This window comes from Pteropus vampyrus, unplaced genomic scaffold (genome assembly GCF_000151845.1).
Source record: "Pteropus vampyrus isolate Shadow unplaced genomic scaffold, Pvam_2.0 Scaffold115, whole genome shotgun sequence".
NCBI lineage: Eukaryota > Metazoa > Chordata > Mammalia > Chiroptera > Pteropodidae > Pteropus > Pteropus vampyrus.
The window spans coordinates 3880635-3902704 of record NW_011888896.1 but is presented as its reverse complement, the minus strand read 5'-3'; the positions used below and the strand labels follow the sequence as shown (position 1 = coordinate 3902704).

General features: G+C 32.6%; 2 protein-coding genes across 22 annotated transcripts in view; one reads left to right on the top strand and one right to left on the bottom strand.

The window, feature by feature from the left end:
• The window catches only part of SRSF11 (serine and arginine rich splicing factor 11), a 42531-nt gene extending 36485 nt beyond the window's left edge, over window positions 1-6046 (top strand). For 6 of the 20 annotated variants that reach the window (XM_023533908.1, XM_011365714.2, XM_023533913.1 and 3 more), the window contains 4 exons: window positions 1216-1305; window positions 3845-3940; window positions 4418-4556; window positions 4661-6046. In XM_023533908.1, coding sequence (XP_023389676.1) covers window positions 1216-1305; window positions 3845-3940; window positions 4418-4556; window positions 4661-4858 — 523 coding nt within the window. In that variant the 3' untranslated portion in view covers window positions 4859-6046. Of the gene's footprint in view, window positions 1-1215; window positions 1306-3261; window positions 3301-3823; window positions 3941-4396; window positions 4557-4660 lie in introns of all 20 variants that reach the window. The other 14 variants (XM_011365715.2, XM_023533909.1, XM_023533917.1 and 11 more) reach the window with 8 other exon arrangements.
• A 4329-nt stretch (window positions 6047-10375) lies between these two features.
• The window catches only part of ANKRD13C (ankyrin repeat domain 13C), a 70914-nt gene continuing 59219 nt past the window's right edge, over window positions 10376-22070 (bottom strand). For both annotated transcript variants that reach the window (XM_011365707.2, XM_023533899.1), the window contains 4 exons: window positions 18226-18305; window positions 16910-17008; window positions 14287-14387; window positions 10376-12631 (listed from right to left, as the gene is read on the bottom strand). In XM_011365707.2, coding sequence (XP_011364009.1) covers window positions 12501-12631; window positions 14287-14387; window positions 16910-17008; window positions 18226-18305 — 411 coding nt within the window. In that variant the 3' untranslated portion in view covers window positions 10376-12500. The remainder of the gene's footprint in view (window positions 12632-14286; window positions 14388-16909; window positions 17009-18225; window positions 18306-22070) is intronic.

Below are 22070 nucleotides of genomic sequence, written 5' to 3'. Positions count from 1 at the left end.
TACAAAGGAAGGGCTCTTGTTAGCATTAACTTCTGATAGATTTGACTAGACCAGTGAGGGGCATGATTTCAGGTAGAGACTATTGTTTACAGAATTAGAATGAGTTCTTGAAATAGTAAGTATTTTGGTGTAGGAGGACCAGGAAATAAGGTCACAAAATAACAGACAAAAGGCTTTTTTGTTCACACATAGAAGTTTGTACCTAATCCAGGAAGCAGTGGGAATGGATTGAAAAGTGATGAACAAGGAGTTAATGTTTTCAAGTTTAAAAGGATTTCTGATAATAGGATCAATTTGTAGAAAATGTGACTGGACCCCTTAAGGGACTGTTAAAGTAATGCTAAGAATTAGATGATAAAGACTTTAATGAAGAGAGAGGATAATTGATGGAGCAGGGTGACCAAAGAAAGGAGGAAATGAAATAAAGAATATAGGGTGGAGGAATTAGTTTAGAGCAACAAAAGAGATATTTTAATCTCTAAAATTATAGCATAGTTAAGGATGGACATATACGTATGTGTTGTTTCTGAGTGAAGGGACTTCTCACTCAATGAATATATTGCTTACCCTTTGCCTAGAGTCTTGGGGAGATGGTGATGTTAGGGGGGAAAAAATTCTCTGGAAAATAAATAAAAGTAAAATTACAGAAAGCGCTAGTACCAGTCCATTATGATGGGATATTTTTTCTGATAGCACTGAGTAGCCCGGAATTAGTAGCAGCAGGGAAAAGGGTAGAAAGTAGGCTTGGTCTGTGAAAGAGGTTAACATGGGGTGTATACTTTGGAAGAATATTGATGCTTAGTTTCAGTAGTGCATTATAGGTTTTGGTCTGAGCATAGAACCATAGTGGATTTGGAAACAAATCAGCTGAGAGAAAAAAGACTGTTGAAGAGCCTAGAGTCAATTATTATAACTATTAATGATTATGCCAAACATACCAAGAAACTGGCCAACAATGTCTTTTATTATTTACGTGCCAAATAGTCTACATTGTTCTATTGGAGGGAGGTTTTATGTAGAATAGCCAGAAAATAGGTTTATTTGTTGTTTTTACCACAAATAAGACCACTTGAGTTATTTCTGTATTTCTAATAGAATAACATTCATATTTTAAGAATGGAGTTAGATCTCACTGTGCTTTTGTTTTTATTTGTAGTGCTATATAAATTTATATTAGCTGAAACTTCTAATGTATTCATAAATTGTGTTCATTAGAGACAAAAAGAAAGAAGACAAAGAAAAGAAACGTTCCAAAACACCACCAAAAAGTTATAGCACAGCCAGACGGTCCAGAAGTGCAAGCAGGTAAGGCTTTATGAATTCTTGGAATTATTTTAAACTTTGTTTGCAAGGATATCAGTAGGCTGTGAACACTGGATATTTTCCAGTAAATTGATGTATACTTCATTGTTGACATTTCTTAAAGGCAGTTTATGAAGAATAACCTGAAGTTCATCTTTTTATTTACTTAATATTTGTGGTGTAGAATATATTTGAAATAACATGGAAATCAACTGAGATCTGTTTTTATGTTTGTTATATACATTTGTCATCTTGATTTGAATTACTATATTATAGTAAGTTATATTTAAAATATCCACATATTAATACTCAAAAGAATTTTTTCCCTGTATATAGTGACTCACTGATAAAATAATGGCAGGCAATGCAAGTTCTAATTTGTGTCTTAGATCAGTAGTTTTGTCTTTAGCCTGCCATAGTGAAAATTCAGTGTTGCAAACTTTATGCCACAGGAATATATTTTTCACACTTAACATTGGAATTTTTATGAAATTAGGGCTACCATGCTTAATTCCATTTTCTTCCAGTCTTGTTTACACATTTTGCTTCGATGTTTTTCTTAATCTTGATTGTTTAAATGCTAGGAGGATCATACTGTATACAAAAATGAACTCAAAATGGATGAAAGACCTAAATGTAAAACCTGAAACTCATAGAAGAAAATATAGAAGTAAATTTTCATGACCTTGGATTTGACAATGGTTTTCTAGATATGACACCGAAAGCATAAGAAAGATAAATTGGAGGTCATCAAAATTAAAAATTTCTGTTCTTTTTTATTTCAAAGAACACTATCAAGAAAGTAAAGACAAACCAGAGTGGTAGAAAATAGCAAATTATATATCCAAAAAGGGATCAAGAATAAAGAATTGTTAGAACTCAATCATACAAAGACAGACAACCCAGTTGAAAAATGGGCAAAGGGTCTGAATTGTCATTTCTCCAAAAAGATATGCAGGTGTCCAATAAGCACACGAAAGGATATACAACGTTGGTTAATCAGAAAGACTCCTGATAACTAGCGTTGGTGAGCATGTGGGGAAACTGGGACTCTGTCTGTTGCTGATGTGAATGTAAAATGGTGCAGCTGCTTTGAAAAACAATTTGGCAATTCCTTAAAAAGGTAACAGTTTTTTGACATAGTTTCACTCCCAGGGATAAACCCAAGAGAAATAAAAACAGATGTGCACACAGAACCTGTACGTGATAGAAGCATTATTCATAATAACCAAAAAGTCAACCCAAATGTGCGTTAACTAACATGGGTACAAAATGATACATCTATACAGTGAAGTATCCAGCATTAAAAAGAAACAAAGTACTGAAACGTGTTAAAATATGGACAAGCTTTGAAAACTTGTGAGATGAAAGATGTCAGTCACAAAGGGCCACAAATTGTATGATTCCATTTATAAGAAATGGGTAGAATGAGTAAATCTATAAAGACAGAAAGTAGATCAGTGGTTGGGATGTGATAGCTAAAGGGTATGGGGTTTCTTTTCAGGGTGAGGAGTATTTTTTATAAAAGGTAAATACTGTCATCCCTGGGTAGCCATGAGGGATTGATTCCAGAACCCCTTGTGAATACCATAAGTCCCATATATTAAGCGGTGTAGAATGATGTGTACAGTCAGCCCTTTGCATCCATGGGTGGGAAACCTGCAGATACAGAGAGCCAATTATGTATAAAAAAGAAAATGAAACCAGATGTAAGTGCTCGAGATAAATGCCGAACTAGGTCTGAGGGGTAGGTTGCAAAAGGGCATAAAAGATAGGACATGCTACATGTATTTTTCTTGCCTTAATAATTGGAGGGGTTTTTTTTGGTTTGTTTGTTTGTTTTGCTTATTGCTTTATTTAATGTACTTATTCCTAAGCACCTTATCCTGCTTAACTATTGTATCTCACTCTAAGGCATTTTCTGTAAGTTTTTATTGACTACCTATTATGTATCTGCAGCTGTGCTATAATCTGTCAAGAGGCATGGAAATATAATAGGTAATATTAAGCATCTCTTCCGTTTAGGGAATTTGGAGATAGGTTACACAAAGCAGTAGCAAAGAGTATGCAATCCTGCCAAACTTAATATTTGGTGAATAAATAGTTGTGTGTAATGTTTCCAGGACCCTAGTGATGGGGGCGGAGGGGGGGTGAAGGTCATAGCTGTAAAGGTTAAAAAAAAGAAATAAAAAGCTTCATTCCGAAACCAGATAACTGAAAATAGGGAGTTTTAATTTTGACTATTTTGTTTGTGCCTAAATCATATGGTCATCTTGCAAATCCTAGTAACTTTAGAGAATAGTAACAGAAGCAGAATATTAAAAAAAAAGAAAGCCACAATTTAAAGGGAGGACAAGAGGCTGTACATCTTAAACACTAGTTGCTCATAGCTGGGCTGGGGGGACATGGTTTGCTGAAGAAGGAATGTTACCATTAACTCTAATTTTATGTAGTGATTTGAAAGTAATGTAGCTCTATCATAGACACATCTGCTGTGATATGTCTGTATTTTAAAGTCTAGTTTGTACATTTATGGTTTTAGAGAGAGACGACGGCGAAGAAGCAGGAGTGGCACAAGATCTCCTAAAAAGCCTCGGTCTCCTAAAAGAAAACTATCTCGCTCACCATCCCCTAGGAGGTAAGAACATTAAGGATTTCTATCTTTTATATTTTTCAGAAGCTATCAGTCTTTGTTTTAAAAACTGTCCTAGAGTTTGTCTTTCTTTTCAGTAAAGTGCTTCTGAATGTGCCAGTATATTCCCTTTATGTCTTGAGACTGTGTTATAATAAGCACTGATGAGGTTTTGGGCATTTTAGACCTATAAAACCAAGTCACAGTCTTGCCTGTGTTACTGTGCACAGCTTGTATCCAGTTTTGAAATTGGGTTTTTGCTATACTCTTTCTATCATTGGGTTTTTGCTATACTCTTTCTATACTCTTTCTATCATGAAATTGGGTTTTTGCTATACTCTTTCTATCATGCTATACTCTTTCTATCTTGGGTCAAGCTCACCATCTAAACAAGTTTAAACTTAGCGCTACATTTACAGGTGAAACTTCTCAAGTGTTTCTTTAAAGCACCTTTTTTTTTAGAACATTTTACTGTCATCCTAGACATAAAAAGGAGAAGAAGAAAGATAAAGACAAAGAAAGAGGCAGAGATGAAAGAGAACGATCGACAAGCAAGAAGAAGAAAAGTAAAGATAAGGAAAAGGATCGGGAAAGAAAATCAGAGAGTGATAAAGATGTAAAAGTATGTTTACAAACTAATTTATTTTGGTATTTTGGGTGGTGCTAGTACTTGTAAGAAGTTATTTTTCTGTGAAGACACTTATTTTATTATTCTCCTTGGCAAAGCAGGTTACACGGGATTACGATGAAGAGGAACAGGGGTATGACAGCGAGAAAGAGAAAAAAGAGGAGAAGAAACCAACAGAACCAGGTTCCCCTAAAACAAAAGAATGTTCTGTGGAAAAGGGAACTAGTGATTCACTAAGAGAATCCAAAGTGAATGGAGATGACCATCATGAAGAAGACATGGATATGAGTGACTGAATATTGCCTCCAGGGGAATCCAACTGTATACGTGCATCAGTGTCATTCCTTTGTGTGATTTCTTAATGCTGTATTTGTTCATCTCAAACCTAGATGTATACAGCTCTGAGTTATAAATGGTTATAAAGCTCCTGATATTGATATTAGTTATTTACCTCCAAAAGCTTTTAGAAAATGAAACATGGGTAACCAGTTCTTGACATGGTGAAATCTGATTGAGTAACCAAGCAGTTTTACTATTCTGGTGCTGCTTCATAACAAAAATGAAAAGCTGCATGCATCTACAGCAGGCATGGATTGTTTATGTTGTATGATCTCCTTTATTAAGTAAGTTCACTTAATAGTATTTCTAGAATTTGATACATTGCCGTAATAGAGCCATGTAGGGAATGCACTGATTGCATGTTAATTGTGGCAGGAATATCCTAAATGTCATTAAAATCCTCCAACATGATGGATCTACTTATGGTCTTGTTTGTTGACATGACAAAATAACATTCTTATAGTTACATCTGGAAATAAGCATTTGAAATAGATAATCCTTTAAGCCTTGTGGCTAAATTTTTGTGGCTTTTGTTTAACTTTGAAAGGTTATATATGCACTAACCTTTTTTGATGGCTAATTAGGCTTTAATTACAGAAACAAGATTTCAATTGAAACTGTCTTTGGCAGTGAGTAAATAGCATATTTTGGAGTAGAGTTGTATACTTTTTCATAAGGTGTTTGGGAATTTTTTTTTTCCTGAAATAATTTATTCCACACCTACATCAGTGAAAGCTAGCTGCCTATCCTGAGTCCATCTGTAAAAGTATCTCGTCCTGATTTTCAATTTTCCACTTTTATTAATTTGTTTTAATCTCAGCGTTGGAAAAAGGGGGTAGTGCATTTTAAATCGACCTTCATATGCTTTTAAAATAAGACAAATGTACTTGATAATGTACTTTTTATTTGATCTCAAGTTGTATAAAACCAATAAATTTGTGTTACTGTTACTGCAGTAGTAATCTTACGCACACAGTGATTCCATGTTAAATGCAAAGTAGTTAGGCAACTGTTTTCTTAGTTACAGGAGTTTCAGGCTTCACTTTTGTGCAGTAAAAGCAAAAGTAGGCTACAGTCTGTGCCATGTTGATGTACAGTTTCTGAAATTGTTTTACAAGACTTTGATAATAAAACCTTTAAACTTATGTTTATGTTCTTGTAAAACTATTTGTATTTATTTACAAGCTGTTGAATGTATGACCTTTACCTCATTCATTTTACAAATCAAGTTCTTTCCTTTCAATCCACATATTTACATATAAAAAATCCACTGTAATGATTAGTTACCATCAGAATTGTCAGGTGGTTTAATTTCTATCCAAAACAGTCTTTCTTAGTGTAATTTTTTTTCTCATATCTTGGCTATAGGAATTTGGTTGAGTAAAGCATTCAACTTTACCATAAACAAATAATCTCACCTATATCTAGTAAATTTATATTTTCAGTGAAATCTGTTTTCCTTTGCTGGAATAGTATAGCAATTGTCAATGGTATGTATCCACTGTATAATACTAAATAGTATATTTATTCATTTATGAAATGAGTGTAAGGGACTGGGATTAAGAGGTAAACGAGACTTGGAATTACAGCTTTTAAATCCAAGTTTGATTATAATTTTTTTAACTTTTAAAAACATAGAGAAAAGCAGCATTGTTTTTACAGTTTGTAGTTAACTTTTTAAAGATTTTATCTAAACGAATTTTGTCTGTAGTTAAAGGAGTTCTAGTAATGGTCCTAAAAATCACTGCATTTTTAAACAGTTGAATGCAAATGATATTTGTTTAAACTTATAAAAACTTTTTTAATAGATAAAGGTTGAACCATATGCCATTTTTGTAAGTCAAAACAAGTAAAATATTGGTAGTTTCACTTGGGTAAACCTAATATTAGTTTCTTTCCTCACTTGTAATCTCTGAATACAAATATACACTAACTTTCCAAAAGGGATTAAGAAATTTTTGGCTTTAAAATAGTTTCACAGATTTAAGATGCTACAGTGAATGGAATCCATACTTAGGTTATTTTTCAGTGAACATTTTATCAAAGGTAGGGTTGCACAGGGACACAAGCCATTAACAGATGACCAGTTCAAATCAAGTGAATACTGCCTCCACACAGTTTTATTCTGTATTTAGTAGTAAATGATTAAAAAAATAAAAGTGGTTTTGCTAGAAAAATGTTTGTCCTATTTATTTGCTTAAATTCTTCAGGAATGAGAGAGGTAGTGGCTGTATAAGTGTAGTCATAATTTTTGGTTTAACAGCTGCGGAGACCCAGCTTTGTCACATTCATTTTCCTAACTCTTTGGCGATACCTCTTTTGCCTGGGTCAGTAAGTGGTACCTGCTATTTGATTATGAAGCTTTTTAAAACTACAACAATTTAGTTTGGGCTAATATTTTAAGTAAAAGCACTAAAATAAGTTGAATATAGTTAAGACTGAGAAGTCTGTGTTGTTGCCCTTTTCATTTTTGCGAAGATGGAGTTTGGATACTAAGCTTCCTGGTAGTGATTACAGCCCACGTATAGAAGGTAAATATGTGTTATGTACTTGGGAAAAGAAAAACAAACTGGACTTCTAGAACAGTAAAAACTAATTTTAACTTGGAATTGCATCTTAACTGAGTCAAGTTCTGGTGTGTGGGTATCATATAACCTACACAAGCCAAAATTTCCTCTAGTAAATACCACTTTATTCAATGCTTAAGGTCTGTGCTGCTTGAAGATTGACATCTCTTAAGCTGGAATAGAGATCTGTTCCTTTTGTCTCAAATCTAGCTAATGCATCTCATCCCTACAATATTTCTCTGAGTACAGAGTACATAAAGCTGTGTTTACTTTGGCTAAATATGGATATATTGGAAATGCTACTGGTACTTTTAAGAACATCCAGAATGTGTCTATTCCTAAGGCTTTGTTAGTGGAATAGTTTTCTAAATGAGACCAATTCTGGAGTTGAACATTTTTTAGTCTATTTTATTATTTCATGTTGCCATTTTTATTTTATGTCAAAATGAATTTAAGTACGTTAAATTCATTTTGAAATTCTTTAGTAAAATAATCGTGAACCATACTAATTCTTTACCAGTGGGAATAAGCTTAAGAATAGACCTAAAGTATATAGTAGATGTTACAAGGAATCTAAGAGAGTTCACAGAAAGGATCTGAAATACCTAACATTTTTTAAATGATGTCCTTAAAAATAATTGGGGAAGTGACATGCATTCTTTTCAAAACAGTCTCACTGTGTAAAGGTTATTTTCCCAGTGCACTGTCACTAAAAATTAGTATCATGTCTTTTTAAGAGCTAGTTAGAAAAAGTGATTTGTGCTTAAGAAATTGAAGGTCCGGGGTCACAAAAAATAGAATGCTCCAAATGATGTTTACTACTATTGTTCAGTTACCTCAAGATGTAACTTTATCACCATACTAAATGTAAACTTTTCATTCACTATGAACAAGTTAAAGTAAAAATTTGGTTAAATATTTTGGAAGATGAGCATCAAGTAGATTAAGAACATTTTTCTTATCAGTCATTTTTTTAATAAAAGAAGCAGAATCACTAGAGAAAAAGATTTGTTACAGGAATTTGACCTTAATTGTGGGAGCAGGTTAAGTAGTCTTTGCATGATACTGGAGATTGAAGCCCACATGCGATAAGGAGGGGAAGGCGGATAGTTGGGGAGGTAAAAAGTTGGAACGACAGGCACAAGATGTAACTTACAAAGATGGGCTGAAACTCAGGTCAGGTCTCGTTGCTTCTGACCTGGGTGGCATGACAGAAGCCAGAACCTTTCATCTTGAAGCTAAACACACAGCTGGCCCACAAGTCTTGAGAAGCTGAAGGAGGATCCAGGGGGAAGGTGAAGGAAGTAATTGCAGACCCTGATGCTGCCTCATCCCAAAGGGACCAAGCAGATAAGACAGTGTGTACAAGCTAACAAGATTTCTACTGTTCTCCAAAACTAAGCTGCCTATTTTCATTATTTAAAGCATCCCAGCCAGTCACTGTCAGCTTTCTTTAGTGACCAAGAATGCTATCGGAGGTACAGGTAAATAATGGGTGTTTTAGTTTGTTTTTATGTTACACAAAGATTTTACTTTAGGCCTATCAGTCGTTTTCACCTGCAAAAAATATGATCAAATTCAGGAATGATTGCCAAATACCTATCTAAAATCCTTAGGAAATTTTGCTTCAGTTTTTGTAAGTGCTATGGCAAAAAAAAAAAAAAAAAAAAAAAACCCAAAAAACTAATTCTATGTACCTCAGGTGCCATTATGGCTAAAAGTACTATTCTAAAAAGAGCTTATAATTTAAAAAGTTCGTCACCGGGTAGTACTGTAAAGAGGGTCACGTGATCTAAAAAGTGCAATACTACTCGAGATGACATTTTTAGATTGGCAAACATAGATATACTATTGTCCCAGATTGCTAAAATAAGATGCTTTGCAAAAGTATAAATGATGGGCTTTTAGCAAGTTTGGTTTGGCTGTCTTTACAAATGGTTTAATACTTCCTGTCCATTTATCTCAGGGGCATATTTCACTGTTAATCGGTCTTTGAAAGTTCCCATAGTTTCCAAATATATCATCTCTGGTTAGGATGCATTTTGTTAATTTTAGAAAACATGGTTAAGATACATTTTGCTGAAGTTAACAGCAGAGGCATATGGTGCCCCATACTAAGCAATAATTCACTCAATTTTAATGGCTAGCATACCACATGCAGGGCTTCTAATTCACCTAGTTTTCTACTATAACTTGCTTAACCATGTCATTTGCAAATAAAAGTAACATAAATGAGCAAAAAGTACACCTGAATTCATTATGAAAATATTTACTCCAGCTCTTTTGTGGCCTTGAAACAGTATCTTTGTCTGCTGTAGACTCAGTGAAAACTAGGGAAATATCTAAATCATCATTCACCATCCTCCCCTAAGGTGTGAATTATAAACTACATGAATAACACTATAAAAACCCATTTCTATTATTTGAGTGGGCCTCAATAAAAGTTGTAAGAAGAAACAATCGTTTTCAGCTTCTCTTGGCTATCAGCTGCTCTGAAACTTGTTAATTTCCAGATAATCTGTATGTACATAGACACAATAGAGTAGCTCCTTGAGGCTTCCCTTTTATGAAATCTGACAATTCTTTTTATATGACTGTCTACAGACAGGTAAGTTGTCTCTAGGGAATTGTGTGTGTTTTTTTTGAAGACAAGAATCATATCTTCTGATACCATACTGGTGGCAGGAATAGTGAGCATTTCTAAATAGCTATTTAAGGTGATGATTTTATAGTCCCCCAAGTTTAAAGTTTCTTCAATCACAGATAGCAGGCATATAGAATTTTATGAACCTACATTATAAAATCTAGGTTTTCATGTGAGATTAAAATATATGGTGTTTTGATTTACTTGAAACACAGCATACAGCTTCATTAATTGGATTAAAAGGCACATTATGAAACATCTAATAATGTGAAAAAGTTTATTTGCAATAATAACTCCTTGTTTTTACCATAAGAGATACTGACATTTGCTTGTCCCTTGTGATCAGATAAAAGACATATGGAATGGATAATCTCTTTCTACTATTCTTTATGAAAGAAAAGTTAAAAAACAAAATCCCAGTGCAAAAGTTTTCAGTAGTCTTCCTAATTCCAGTGTACCCCAGCAAAATATTCACAGCTTTTAAAAAATTGATAAATCCCAAGCTGAAATTTACCGTTTTCCCCTCACTGTCTGTACTTATGAAAAAAATCTATAGTATATTACTAAAAGTATACCATATTCCCACAAAGGAAGAGAGCCTAAAAGCAACAGTAACCACTGCCATTCAGTGTCTCAAGCCTCCTATAATCACTGACAAGATAATTCAACCTCTAAGTCACTTGATCTATAAGCATTCCCAAAATAACAGGGATCAACTTCTATTCAATAAACCTAGTCTGGGTTTACCAACAATTCCCACAAAATTCAACAGACCCACATCAGGTAGTAATTGGTCTTTGAATTTTTAACTTTGATTACTCTTCATTATAAAGTGTATTTAATAAAATGTCAACGTATGTAATGTAGTATGTATCAGCATGGAAGATGCAGCTTTCAAGATGTTTATTATAAAAATTTTCCTATGATTGATGCTTTGGATTTGTAAATAATCATCTCTTCCATAAAGGTCTCTAAACTAATTCATATTATTTAAAATCCTGGAAAAAGTTAAACTAATGGTTACTCTAAAAAACCTGACAGATGCATTCTGATACATTTATCAGGATACGTTTAAAAAACATTTCTTAAGCTAAGGTATTTAATACACATAACATTTTATGACTGTTATACATTATTCTCCCTAATTTATTTTCATTCTTGGACCATCAAACCATCTTGGAATAAATATGAAAAATTTTAAGTGCAAAAATGAGTAATTTATGATTTTAATACTTTGGAGATAATTAAAACCAATAAATATTTTCTTGTGACTTAAAAAAATAAACAGTAGGAACTGTCAATTTTATGTATGTTTCTGGAATTTAACTAATAACAAATATATTTTGTTAGTATATAAATGTTTTTATCTTACTTTGAAAGCATTAAATATGTAGGGATGTCCAAAATATGTGGGTTGTTGTTTAAAACTGACACGAATGCATCCATATTCCACTAAAAACAAACAATCAGAACAATGTGCACTTATTAGGAAGCAAGTTTAAAATTTTGGAATTTTTTTTAAAGTGCTGAGATTTGGAAGAGGAATATCTTTAAGCATGCTAACCATACTTTATCATGAACACAAAAAAGACTTTTAAACTCAAGTTTAGAAAAAAAAAAAAAAAAGAGGTTCTATGAAAGGAAGGTTAGTAACAAACATTTCCCATTGAAGAAAGAATTCAGGTAAAAACAAATAGCACCACAATGAATTGCACTAAGGTGCTAAAGGAGGTACCTTATTCCCTGCAGAGTGAACGCTCCTTCTGAAATGTATTGCAACATATAAATGCAATTGTTTAAGGGGTACCATTTGGTTCATTCATCTATAGAAAACTGCATTCCTTCTAGTTCATTATATTGAACAAACATTCAAATTACTGAACTATATATAATGTTACATAGTTTACATTTTATGAAAACAAAGCTTGAAGGAATATTTATAAATGTCACCTTGAATATAAGATGACAAGTTTAAAAGGGCTTCATATCTCTTAAGACATTTATGTTAATGGTCCAGGAGTGTTTTAGATATAGCTATAGATATAGATATATTTATATGCATATATATTTCAACAAGTGTAAAAATTTTTAAAAACAAATCACAGCACTCATAGCTGTTTTACATAAGAAGTACTTAGGATCATTAAAGTGTCAAACTATTACACTATAATTAATGTATATTTTTAAAAAGACTGAAAATGGCACATCAAGAAACTTGCTGAAATTCTTATTAGAGGCCCATTTCACTATTATTCTATTACTGATGTGTCAATTCAATATAATTCCCTTTTCTTCATTGAAAGCATTTGTCCCTTCTATTTGGATTCACTTCTGGGGTCTCTGCATTCTCTTGCTCTCCTCGGATAGATGGCATCATTTTCCATTCTGTCAAAGATCAGGAAAACGGCTTGGGTCCTCCTTGTAGTCATCAGGTATAGCAAAGATGGAGCCATCAAATTCATCATATCGAAACTCCTGAAAAGTCACAGTGGCTGTGATTGTAGGAAACACAGGTATATCTAGAGAGGACAATCAATGGACAACATTGTTAAATGAAATGTTTATTTATAAACAATAAAATACTAGTAGAGATATTCATACTTCTTAAAATGTAAAAAAACATTTTTCAAGCACCAGACAAAGTCTAACATATGTTTATTATTGAGTGTGGTGGTTTGGGGAAGGATTTGGTTATTGGTGAGGCGAGAAACATACCAAGGCATCAAGAATTACATCAGAAACTCAAGTTCCCATTACTTCCCAATCTTAAACTATAATACCAGATTCCACTAGTCCTTTTTTCTTATTCTTGGGGTAAAGGGACAGCTCCATGTGTACTTTTTGCATTCTAATATCTTTTATTCAGATTATAGTGTATATATTATTCTGACTCTGAGATGATTTATTTCCATTCTAACAAATAAAATACATGGATACTGTTTTGTTTTGAAACACTGAAAAAGTGCATCACTTAAATATATGGGATAAAAATAGTCTCATCAGAACCAGATTAATATCATGCCACCACAGCCTAATATTCTATATAAAGTTCATTTTTGGCTGAAATTATGAGTGAAACCTGACATTAAAGATAGCCAAAATTTACTTTTATTCCTAATACGAGTTATTAGAAAGAATACAAATTATAAAATCTGGGTTCTGATGCCTACAAATCACATAAACTTATGTACCTCAGGGATTTCATCTAAAAAATACACTAAATCTTCCTTAAACTCTGAATAATTCGATGAAGCTAGAAAAAGGCATACAGTAAATTAAGTTTGACTGTTACAAACCTAGAAATATTCTTATTAAAAAAATTTAATGTAGAAATTAACATAAGGATTACAGTTTTTAGTTATGGGAATATTGATATATATATATTGAATATTATTGAATGAAGCAAGATAAAATACATATTTCGGAAATCACATAAAGATTACATTTACTATATGCTAATTTTCCTCACTCACCAGAATGTAAACATCAAGAAGGCAGGGGCTTTTACTTTTACTGTCTTTCGTCCCCCAAAAAACATGTGGCACACAACAAGCACTGATTAAATATTTGGTGGCTGGATTGATGGATGGTATTGAAGGCTTTCCTGAAGCTTAAATTAATGCTAAATTTAAGCCAAAACTCCTAAAGAACCTTTTAATAGTCTCTTGTTCCCAGTTTTCTGATATAGCTAAGAGGATAAATATGTACAAATATGAGAGTTTACTGTTTATAAAGATCATTTAAGACAAAGTTTAAATATTTAAGAATGAAATAGCATACATGAGTATTACTTTATCAATAGTGACTGTTGACTGCAGAAATAACCCCACTGTTCAGAAATTCAAGAGTCTGCTAAAAATTTAGGCTAAAATCCAATCTCCCTATATAACAACTTTAAAAACATTATCACAGTGCATAATGAGTTTAACCACACCCTCTTGTATGAAGTATTTGCATATCCTGTACACTTAATTTAAATCAAACAGAATTTGAACTTTCATTGGGCACTTTATATATTTGACAAAACGTGAACATCGAACCATGTAATTACAGAAAACCAAAAAATTTTAGCAACTAGGAAATCCATTTTCCTTCAAAACATATTTCTTATTAAATGTTAATAAACAGCTCCATATTTCTAATAGACACAGAAAATACAAGTAATTTTTCTTACCTAGTTTTACAGGAAAACCTGGAGGAAGCTTCATCTGAACAAATTCTCTAAGCTTGTTAAAGTGCTTGAAGGGAGCTATTACTTCCAAAACATTCAATAATCTTAAAAATAGAAGGAGAAAAAAATGTTTTCATTCTTCAAATGGATTTGTGTCCTTCAAAATGACTATTACTGACTTCTAGATATTAAAGATGAGGAAAAGATACTTCATTCTTCCACCTGAATTTTTTGCTTTTATTATTCTTTTTACCATGTCAAGGTTTATAACTTTTACATCTTATTGTGCAGCCATAATTTCCACAGTTGTTTGATTTTAGGTCTATATTTAAATGGATTCAAGGCTTACACCTATCTTCTTCCTGAAGTTTACATATTCCCAAGTTCTTTAATTTAGACTCAATGGGTGGCTGAATTTTACTGTTATTTGTGTGTGTGTGTGTGCAAAGGGCGCTTATGTATTTAATATTCCTTGATTTCTTGCAGATTTGACAAATGAGTGTTTCTTTTTCTGCATATTTAAAGGGAAATTTAGCCGGCATAAAATTTCCGTTTATATTTCTTTCCCTCTGAAATACAATTTCATAATGTCTACTAGCCTTCAGTATTATACTAGTCATTATGCTGATAACTTCTCCTTTCATCTTTCAGTTGGATGAATTTCATTTTCAAGTGGTAGCATTTTTCTTTCTAAAAGGGCCCATGGCTGTTTTATTGAAATTCTTCTTTGCCTGTTACAATTGCCTTGATATGTAAATGACATTTTAGCTAGAAATACTATCAGATCATATTTTCTTTGCCTCTGAAATGTTAAGATGCGAAAAAATGTAAGGCCAGGCTGTTTTTTACCTCTTTCTACCTGAATACCTTTAGACTTCTATATTAACGATTGATGTCAAATAGCTTAATCAAGATATTATTGTTACTAATCATTCTCATCACTTTTTCTTGGAGCCTAATGTTATGCTATAGATCCAATTCTTCCTTACAGAGAAATTCTCTTCTACATATTTAGAATACTACATTGGTTACATTTTGGAGGCTTTCTATATAAGTAAACACCAATGATCCTTATGTTGAACCATCATTCTCTCCATAAACACTACTTCACTTCTCTTGACTACTTTAACCTCTTCTTTCACTGCATTTACTATAAGCTACCAAACTTTAATTTTCTGCCACATGTCTCTCTGTTCATTGTTGTTTCTAATGTATTTGCTTTGCAATAGTGTTATTTAGTGCTTATTTCCTTAGCTTTACAATCTCCTTTTCATTTCATTCTGTTGTCTTATCATTTCATCTTAGATTAATTCAGTTTATTCATTTCATTTTTCCAATGTTTTTCTATAGCATTTACATGGAATTTTCTGTTCTTTGACTTATGTTTTACTCTGGAATGGACTGTTTGGCTTTTACATGCTATGTTCCTTATTTTACTTTTTTTTTAGGGGAAATAGTTATAAATGCCACATTTATAAGTTCTAATATACCCATTTTTTTCACATATTAATGTCTCTGAAACTGGGATAACTCGTAAAATTGACAGCATCTTATAATCAGCCTCATTTCCCTTATTTATTAGAATATAAAACTGGTGCATCTTTGAGTCAATTTGGTCCAAGATAGGATGAATTGTGCAGATCTGTATGTATGGCTAACTCCCTTCCCACATCTGGGAACTATCTCTCTCTCTTCTTCTCTGATCAATAGCTTGAGGGCTATATAACACATTCTATCTACTCTTCTAAAGTTTGGCTGTTGGGGAATATGAGACATGTACAGACTTTGTAGAAAAATGGAGGTCATGCTCTCTTCTATGAAAAATTTTGTTTTAATGTATTAGGCTAGATTAGTAGGCAAGGAACAATGAAGGGAAAATAGCCTGGGGCTCCCATTCATCCCCTACTTTAGTGAGGAGCCTGAAGCTATAGTTCTGTCAGAGTCAGCTCTAACTACCCACCTCCTGTTCTACCTATCTCTCCAAACTGAATTTTTTAAATGAGAATTTGCTAAGTACAGGTTTGAAAGATGTCCACTGCAATACTGTTTATAATGGGGACAAACTACAATCAAAATGTTTATCAGCAGGGGGATGATAAAATAAATGATAATACAATACCACAAAATACCAAGGAAAGAAGAAAAAGATAGATTAAAAAGCAATTATTGCTAAGAACTACCAGATACACTCACTTTTAAAAGGAAAAAAAAAGGAACTCACAGAACAAAAAGTAGACTACAGCATTTTTATAAAAAAGCCAAAACACAGAGAAAAATTTACATAAAAATACACCAGTTATTCACCTACTATCTATTGGTAAAGTGAAATTGTTATTTCTATTCTATAAAATCCCATGCTGTTTAATCTTTTATAATATGTATTCATGTATTATTTTTATAATTAAAATAACTGTTCAAACATTGATCTAGTTCTGGTTAAAGTAATAAAAATGTTAATATTTGGTGAACTAGAAAATATCTAGAAGGGTGCACACAGTATCAAATCAATGGCTACTTGCTTTTGCATTTCAAAGGCCTCAAATGCACTACTCAGATGCAAATATTATTACAACCTTTAGAGTTTAATAGCTTTCTTCATAATTTGTATAGTTAGTAACAAACTTACAACTCAATTCTCAAAGGAAATTCCTGGCTCATGGCTATCGTGGCTTTAAATGTTTTCTTACTCTCTTTGCACACCAGTTCTCTACCCAGATGAGGAGCTCTAAAATGGAAAAAAGAAAAATATTAGAAAACTTTTGCCACATGCTATCATCTCCCTAAGAAGAATCTGTCATCTTCCAATGACATTAATATTTTAATTTTTCTTTCAATATTTCTCTGAATATAGAAATAAAATTATGCTAAAAGGAAATGAGATATGTATAAGAAATAAGGTAAGGGTAACAACAAAAAGAAAATAGCAATGTATAAAAGTTCAGAAGAAATAACCAAAACTTGAAAAATTTCATATTGAATATAAGTTTAATAATCACATTTTAGGCATAAAGGAAATCACTAAAAATAACTTTAAAATATCATTGTATATGTTTAAAATCACTAATTTAATTCAATCTCTTTTACTATCTACAGTTCTCAGCCCTGACCAATAAGAAAGGATGTGAGGAATAAAGAATTTCACATTAACTATAGAATATTGTAAGATGAAAACATTTTGGAGACGTTAGAAAGTATAATAAACCTTTCAATACAAAAATAATCATTACAACTTCTTCCTAAGCATGGAGGTAAGTAATATTTTATTCTCTGCCAAAATTAAATAATTTTTTACAAAGGATTTTACTTTCTTTCACATGGCTGTCCAGAAAAAAGTTTTATTTATTGACTTACTCAAAATATTTATCATTCATCATTCTCTTATTCAATAATATTTAGTGAATGCAAACTATATGCTAGGTACTCTACTAAATATTAGGAAGATAATATTAAGCAAATGCCTGTGTCAGACTATGGTAAGTAGTAGTTTGACACAGGCTAAAACAAAAGGGTACCGATAGGAATTTGGAAAGTCAAAAAGTATATAAATAGTGAATGGCCTTATACACCATGCTAAAGACTCAGAATAATAACAGAATATAAAAGTTCGTCATAAAATGGAAAAATTTAAATAAGAAACTGTACTGGGCAATTCCTCACATTATATTTCCTTAGAACAATGGCCGTAGGTTTTTTGGTATGTGTAAATAGGCAGCAGGGATGTAAAATGAAGGCTCTATAACTTATTCAAAAAGTGTACATAATTGGGGATACTTGTCCCTCATCATGCCTTATCTATATTTTTAAAAGTTAAAAGAACTGCTTCAGATAAAACTACTACTAATTCTAAAACAATTTTACACCTAAATATTCACGGTTTTACAAATTGTTATTTTTTTAAAAACTAACGAATATATAAACGAAATAAGACAAAAACCCACTTACTTTCCATTTTCAGCAGATATATATTCTTCCCATGTAATAGTGTTCTGAGGAGGAGGAGTAAGAGACTGTCTTCGTATCGGCTGCCAAAAAATTAAAAAGAAAGAGAGAAAGAGGGAGAGACAGAGACAGAAACAGAGAGAGACATAGAGAAAGGGATACAGAGGGAGGGAGGAAGAAAAAATGTCTTACTTTTAAAAATACTTTTAAAAACAAAATAAACTTTAAACTACTGAACTACTTAATCTCTTCAATACAATGCTTTAAGAGATTTATTTCTGAGATAGTTCGATGGTGATTTAAGTTCTATCAGTAATATTATCAATTTTTTTCTAAATCTCAGGTAAGAAGATAAGTATCAAAGTAATAAAATCCATTCACTCAATGTTTTAAACATCTAAAATGTTACTAGCATCATGCTAGATGGTGAACATGGGAACTACAAACTTTAAGGAGTTTACAATTTAGAGTTGGAAAGAAAAAAACAGACATAAACAGTTAATCAGAAATACAAAATATTATGATTAAAGTCCAAATGAGCTTACAAAAAAGTAGCATAGGACTTCAGAAAAGAGATGGATAATAAATTCAGCAAAGGGGGTTGGGGCTCAAATTTAAATGAAAGTAAAACAAAAAGAGTATTTAGACAGGGAGAATTCATGATGAAAAACACAAGTAAACAGATTGATTTGAACTAGGGAGGAAAATTCAAAAAGGGAATCAACAACAATGGTAAAAGATCATGTCAGATTTTAAAATTTACACCTTGTCTTTGTTAAATATGAATTTGAATCATTATAGGATGAACTGGCAATACGAAACTAGGCAGTGGCAATAGAAACTGACATCTGCTAAGGAAAAATTAATAAGACAAACTGTGGAACAATAGGATAATACATGAAAACTGATGTAACAAGATAAATAGTAACACTAGAAGAGGGTCCCATTCTGAGTACAGTTTTGGATATAAAGAGTCTAAGATGTTAGCGGAATATTAGAGTTGTAAAATCAAGAATTCTGAAGACATAAAATTCAGTTGGAATCCCAGCTCCACTACCTGGCAATGGTGAATTTAGGCAAGTTACTCTCTATAATGTCAATTTAACTCACCTGGAAAATGGGAGCATGAACACCTACCTCACAGTTAAGAATTCAAGGAGCTAATGTATGAAAAGAACATACTACCTGGCACAGAATAAAGGACTCAGGAAATAACAGGAACTATTAGACAATGGGAAATTCCCGGAGGGCAGTTACAAAAAGAAGAAGAAATTGGAGTTAAGAGATAAAGATTTAGGAATTCTCTGACTAGATGAAAAATAAGAAAATAAAGGGCTGATGACTGATCTTAACAACCACATACATTGGGAGGGGGCAAGAAAGAGGACAGAAAAGAGGCCGAAAGAAAAGATTGTTTCAATATCATAATACAGAGACTTTAAAGAGAAAAAGCCTGAAAAAAGACTACAGATTCTGTTTTTGTTGGTTAGAAGTCATTGATGATGTTTGAGTAGCAACAGAAGGATGTGAGAAGAAAACATACAGCTTTTGAGCATCAACCAATATGAAAGAGGACATTTCATCCTTGAGTGGCTTACAGAGACACATAGAAAGTAGATCATTATAATCCAGAGCAATGGGGACTATGATATAGGGATCTAGATGATAGCTTAAAAGCAGAGAAGGAGTTTCTGATTCTGACTGGGGTAGCCAAAAAGATGTGCCAATAATGGTGGTTCTTGAGTGGAGAGGTCTAAAGGACCAGTTTAAGGAGACTAAGAAAAGGACAATGGTGAGAAAAAGCATGCTGTGCTGGGAAACTGCAAGTGCAGTGTCCTGTTAGTATGAGCAGACTACATCAAGAGAAATTAGTAAAATATAAGAGTAAATGGGCAAGACAAAGAAGAAAGTAGTTTGAAAGGGTTTTATGCAATAGATTGTATTTTACTCAGGAAACAATAGACAAATATTTTGAGCAATATATGTAGTTTTTAAAACACAAACTTTGGAGCCAGACTGATCAAATTCTGGCTTTGCCAATTACTAGCTGACTTCAGACAAATTATTCAAGTTCTTATGTCTCAGTTTAGTCAATTATATAAACCTCACAGAGTTGTTGTGAGGATAAAAATGGTTTGTTAACTATAGAGTGCTTAAAACAGCACCTGATACATAGTAAGTACTCTGTACATGTTATTTCTAGAGCATAGGCAATTACATAGTTCAATCTATTTCAAGGAAATCACTATGGCAGCGGTATGTTAAGTTAGGAAGCTATCTTCGTAATCCAAATGAGAAATGATAAGGGCAGGATGTTTCAAAATGGAAGGAGAGAAATAGATTCAAGAGGTCTTTAGGATTTTGTGATTGATGAGACATAGGAGTAAGGAAAGCTAAGAAATCTAAAAACAAATTTCAGGTTGCTGGTTTGGGTAATAGTAGTTGATAATGGTGCAACCACTCAAGACAGAGAAGACTGGAATAAAAAAGAAAGAAATTGTTTAATCAAATTTACCAAATTTTGTGACAATAATGGATGGACCTAGAGGGTTATTATGATAAGTGAAATAAGTCAGACAGAAAAAGACAAATAACATATAGTTTCACTCGTATGTGGAATCTAAAAGACAAACAAACAAAACAGACAAATTCAGATACAGAGAACGAACTGATGGTCACCAGACAGGAGGATAGTGAAAAAGGCAAAAGGAATTAAAAAATTGCCAGTTATAAAAATAGTCATAAGATGTAAAGTACAGCATAGGGAATATAGTCAATAATATTATAACTGTGTGTGGTGTCATGTGGGTACTAGACTTATCGGGGCAGGCACTTAGTAAAATATAAAAATACCTAATCACTATGTTGTACACCTAAAACTAATATAATATTGTATGTAAACTGTAACTGAAAAACAAATTAAAAAAAAATTAAACATACCAAATTTAGATACCTATGTTTATCCAAGTGGAGTTGGCAAAAGCAATATGGATCTGGTGATCAGGAGAAAGGTCAGAACTGAAGGTATATATTGGGCGAGTACTAATGTTTATGTGGTAACTGAAGCATCAGGTATGTATCCACTGATAAGATGTTAAAGGCTACTAGCTGTCTACTAGATATCTATCTTCTTGTTCCCTGTTGTAAAAAAGAACTTCCCTTCCAAATTTTTGGGTGGATACATAACTTACTAGTTAATGAAAAACTAGCCACCCATTGCAGCTAGCTAAGCGTTACCATGTGGCTAAGTTCTAACCAATGGGATATGTGCAACTTCTAACAGGGTTTTCAAACAGAACAGGCATGTCTGCTCTTTCCTAAATACTGCTAAGAATTACTACTCCTAATTGTTGGAATACTAAACAGGTAATAAACCATCTTATACCATGTAGATGAGGACCACATCTTAGGAATGGTAGAGAAATAAGACAAAAAGGCTAGGTCTAAGATTAACCCACAGAGCAAAGAAACCTCACAAACTCAGATTTTTACATGAAAAAAAATAAACTTCTATCTTGTTTAAGTTATTATTATTTTAGAATCTCTTATAATCAGCCAAATTTAAGACATAAAATGGGATATTACACATAATACTATGGCATGTGACAATACTATGGCATTCTATTGTAAGTACAATGACAAGCATATCATATCCTATGTCTTCTGGTGATCGAGATATCAGTAAACACTAGGAGGCTTCTGAAAAACAAAGTCTGGTGAAGCTCCACTTTATCCCAAAATCACAAGAAAAATGAGAAGTGCAAAGAGTATCTGGCAAAGAGTATCACACTAAACTGGTATGATCACAATTTTAACTTAAATATTTAGTGGGGATTCTTAAACACTTT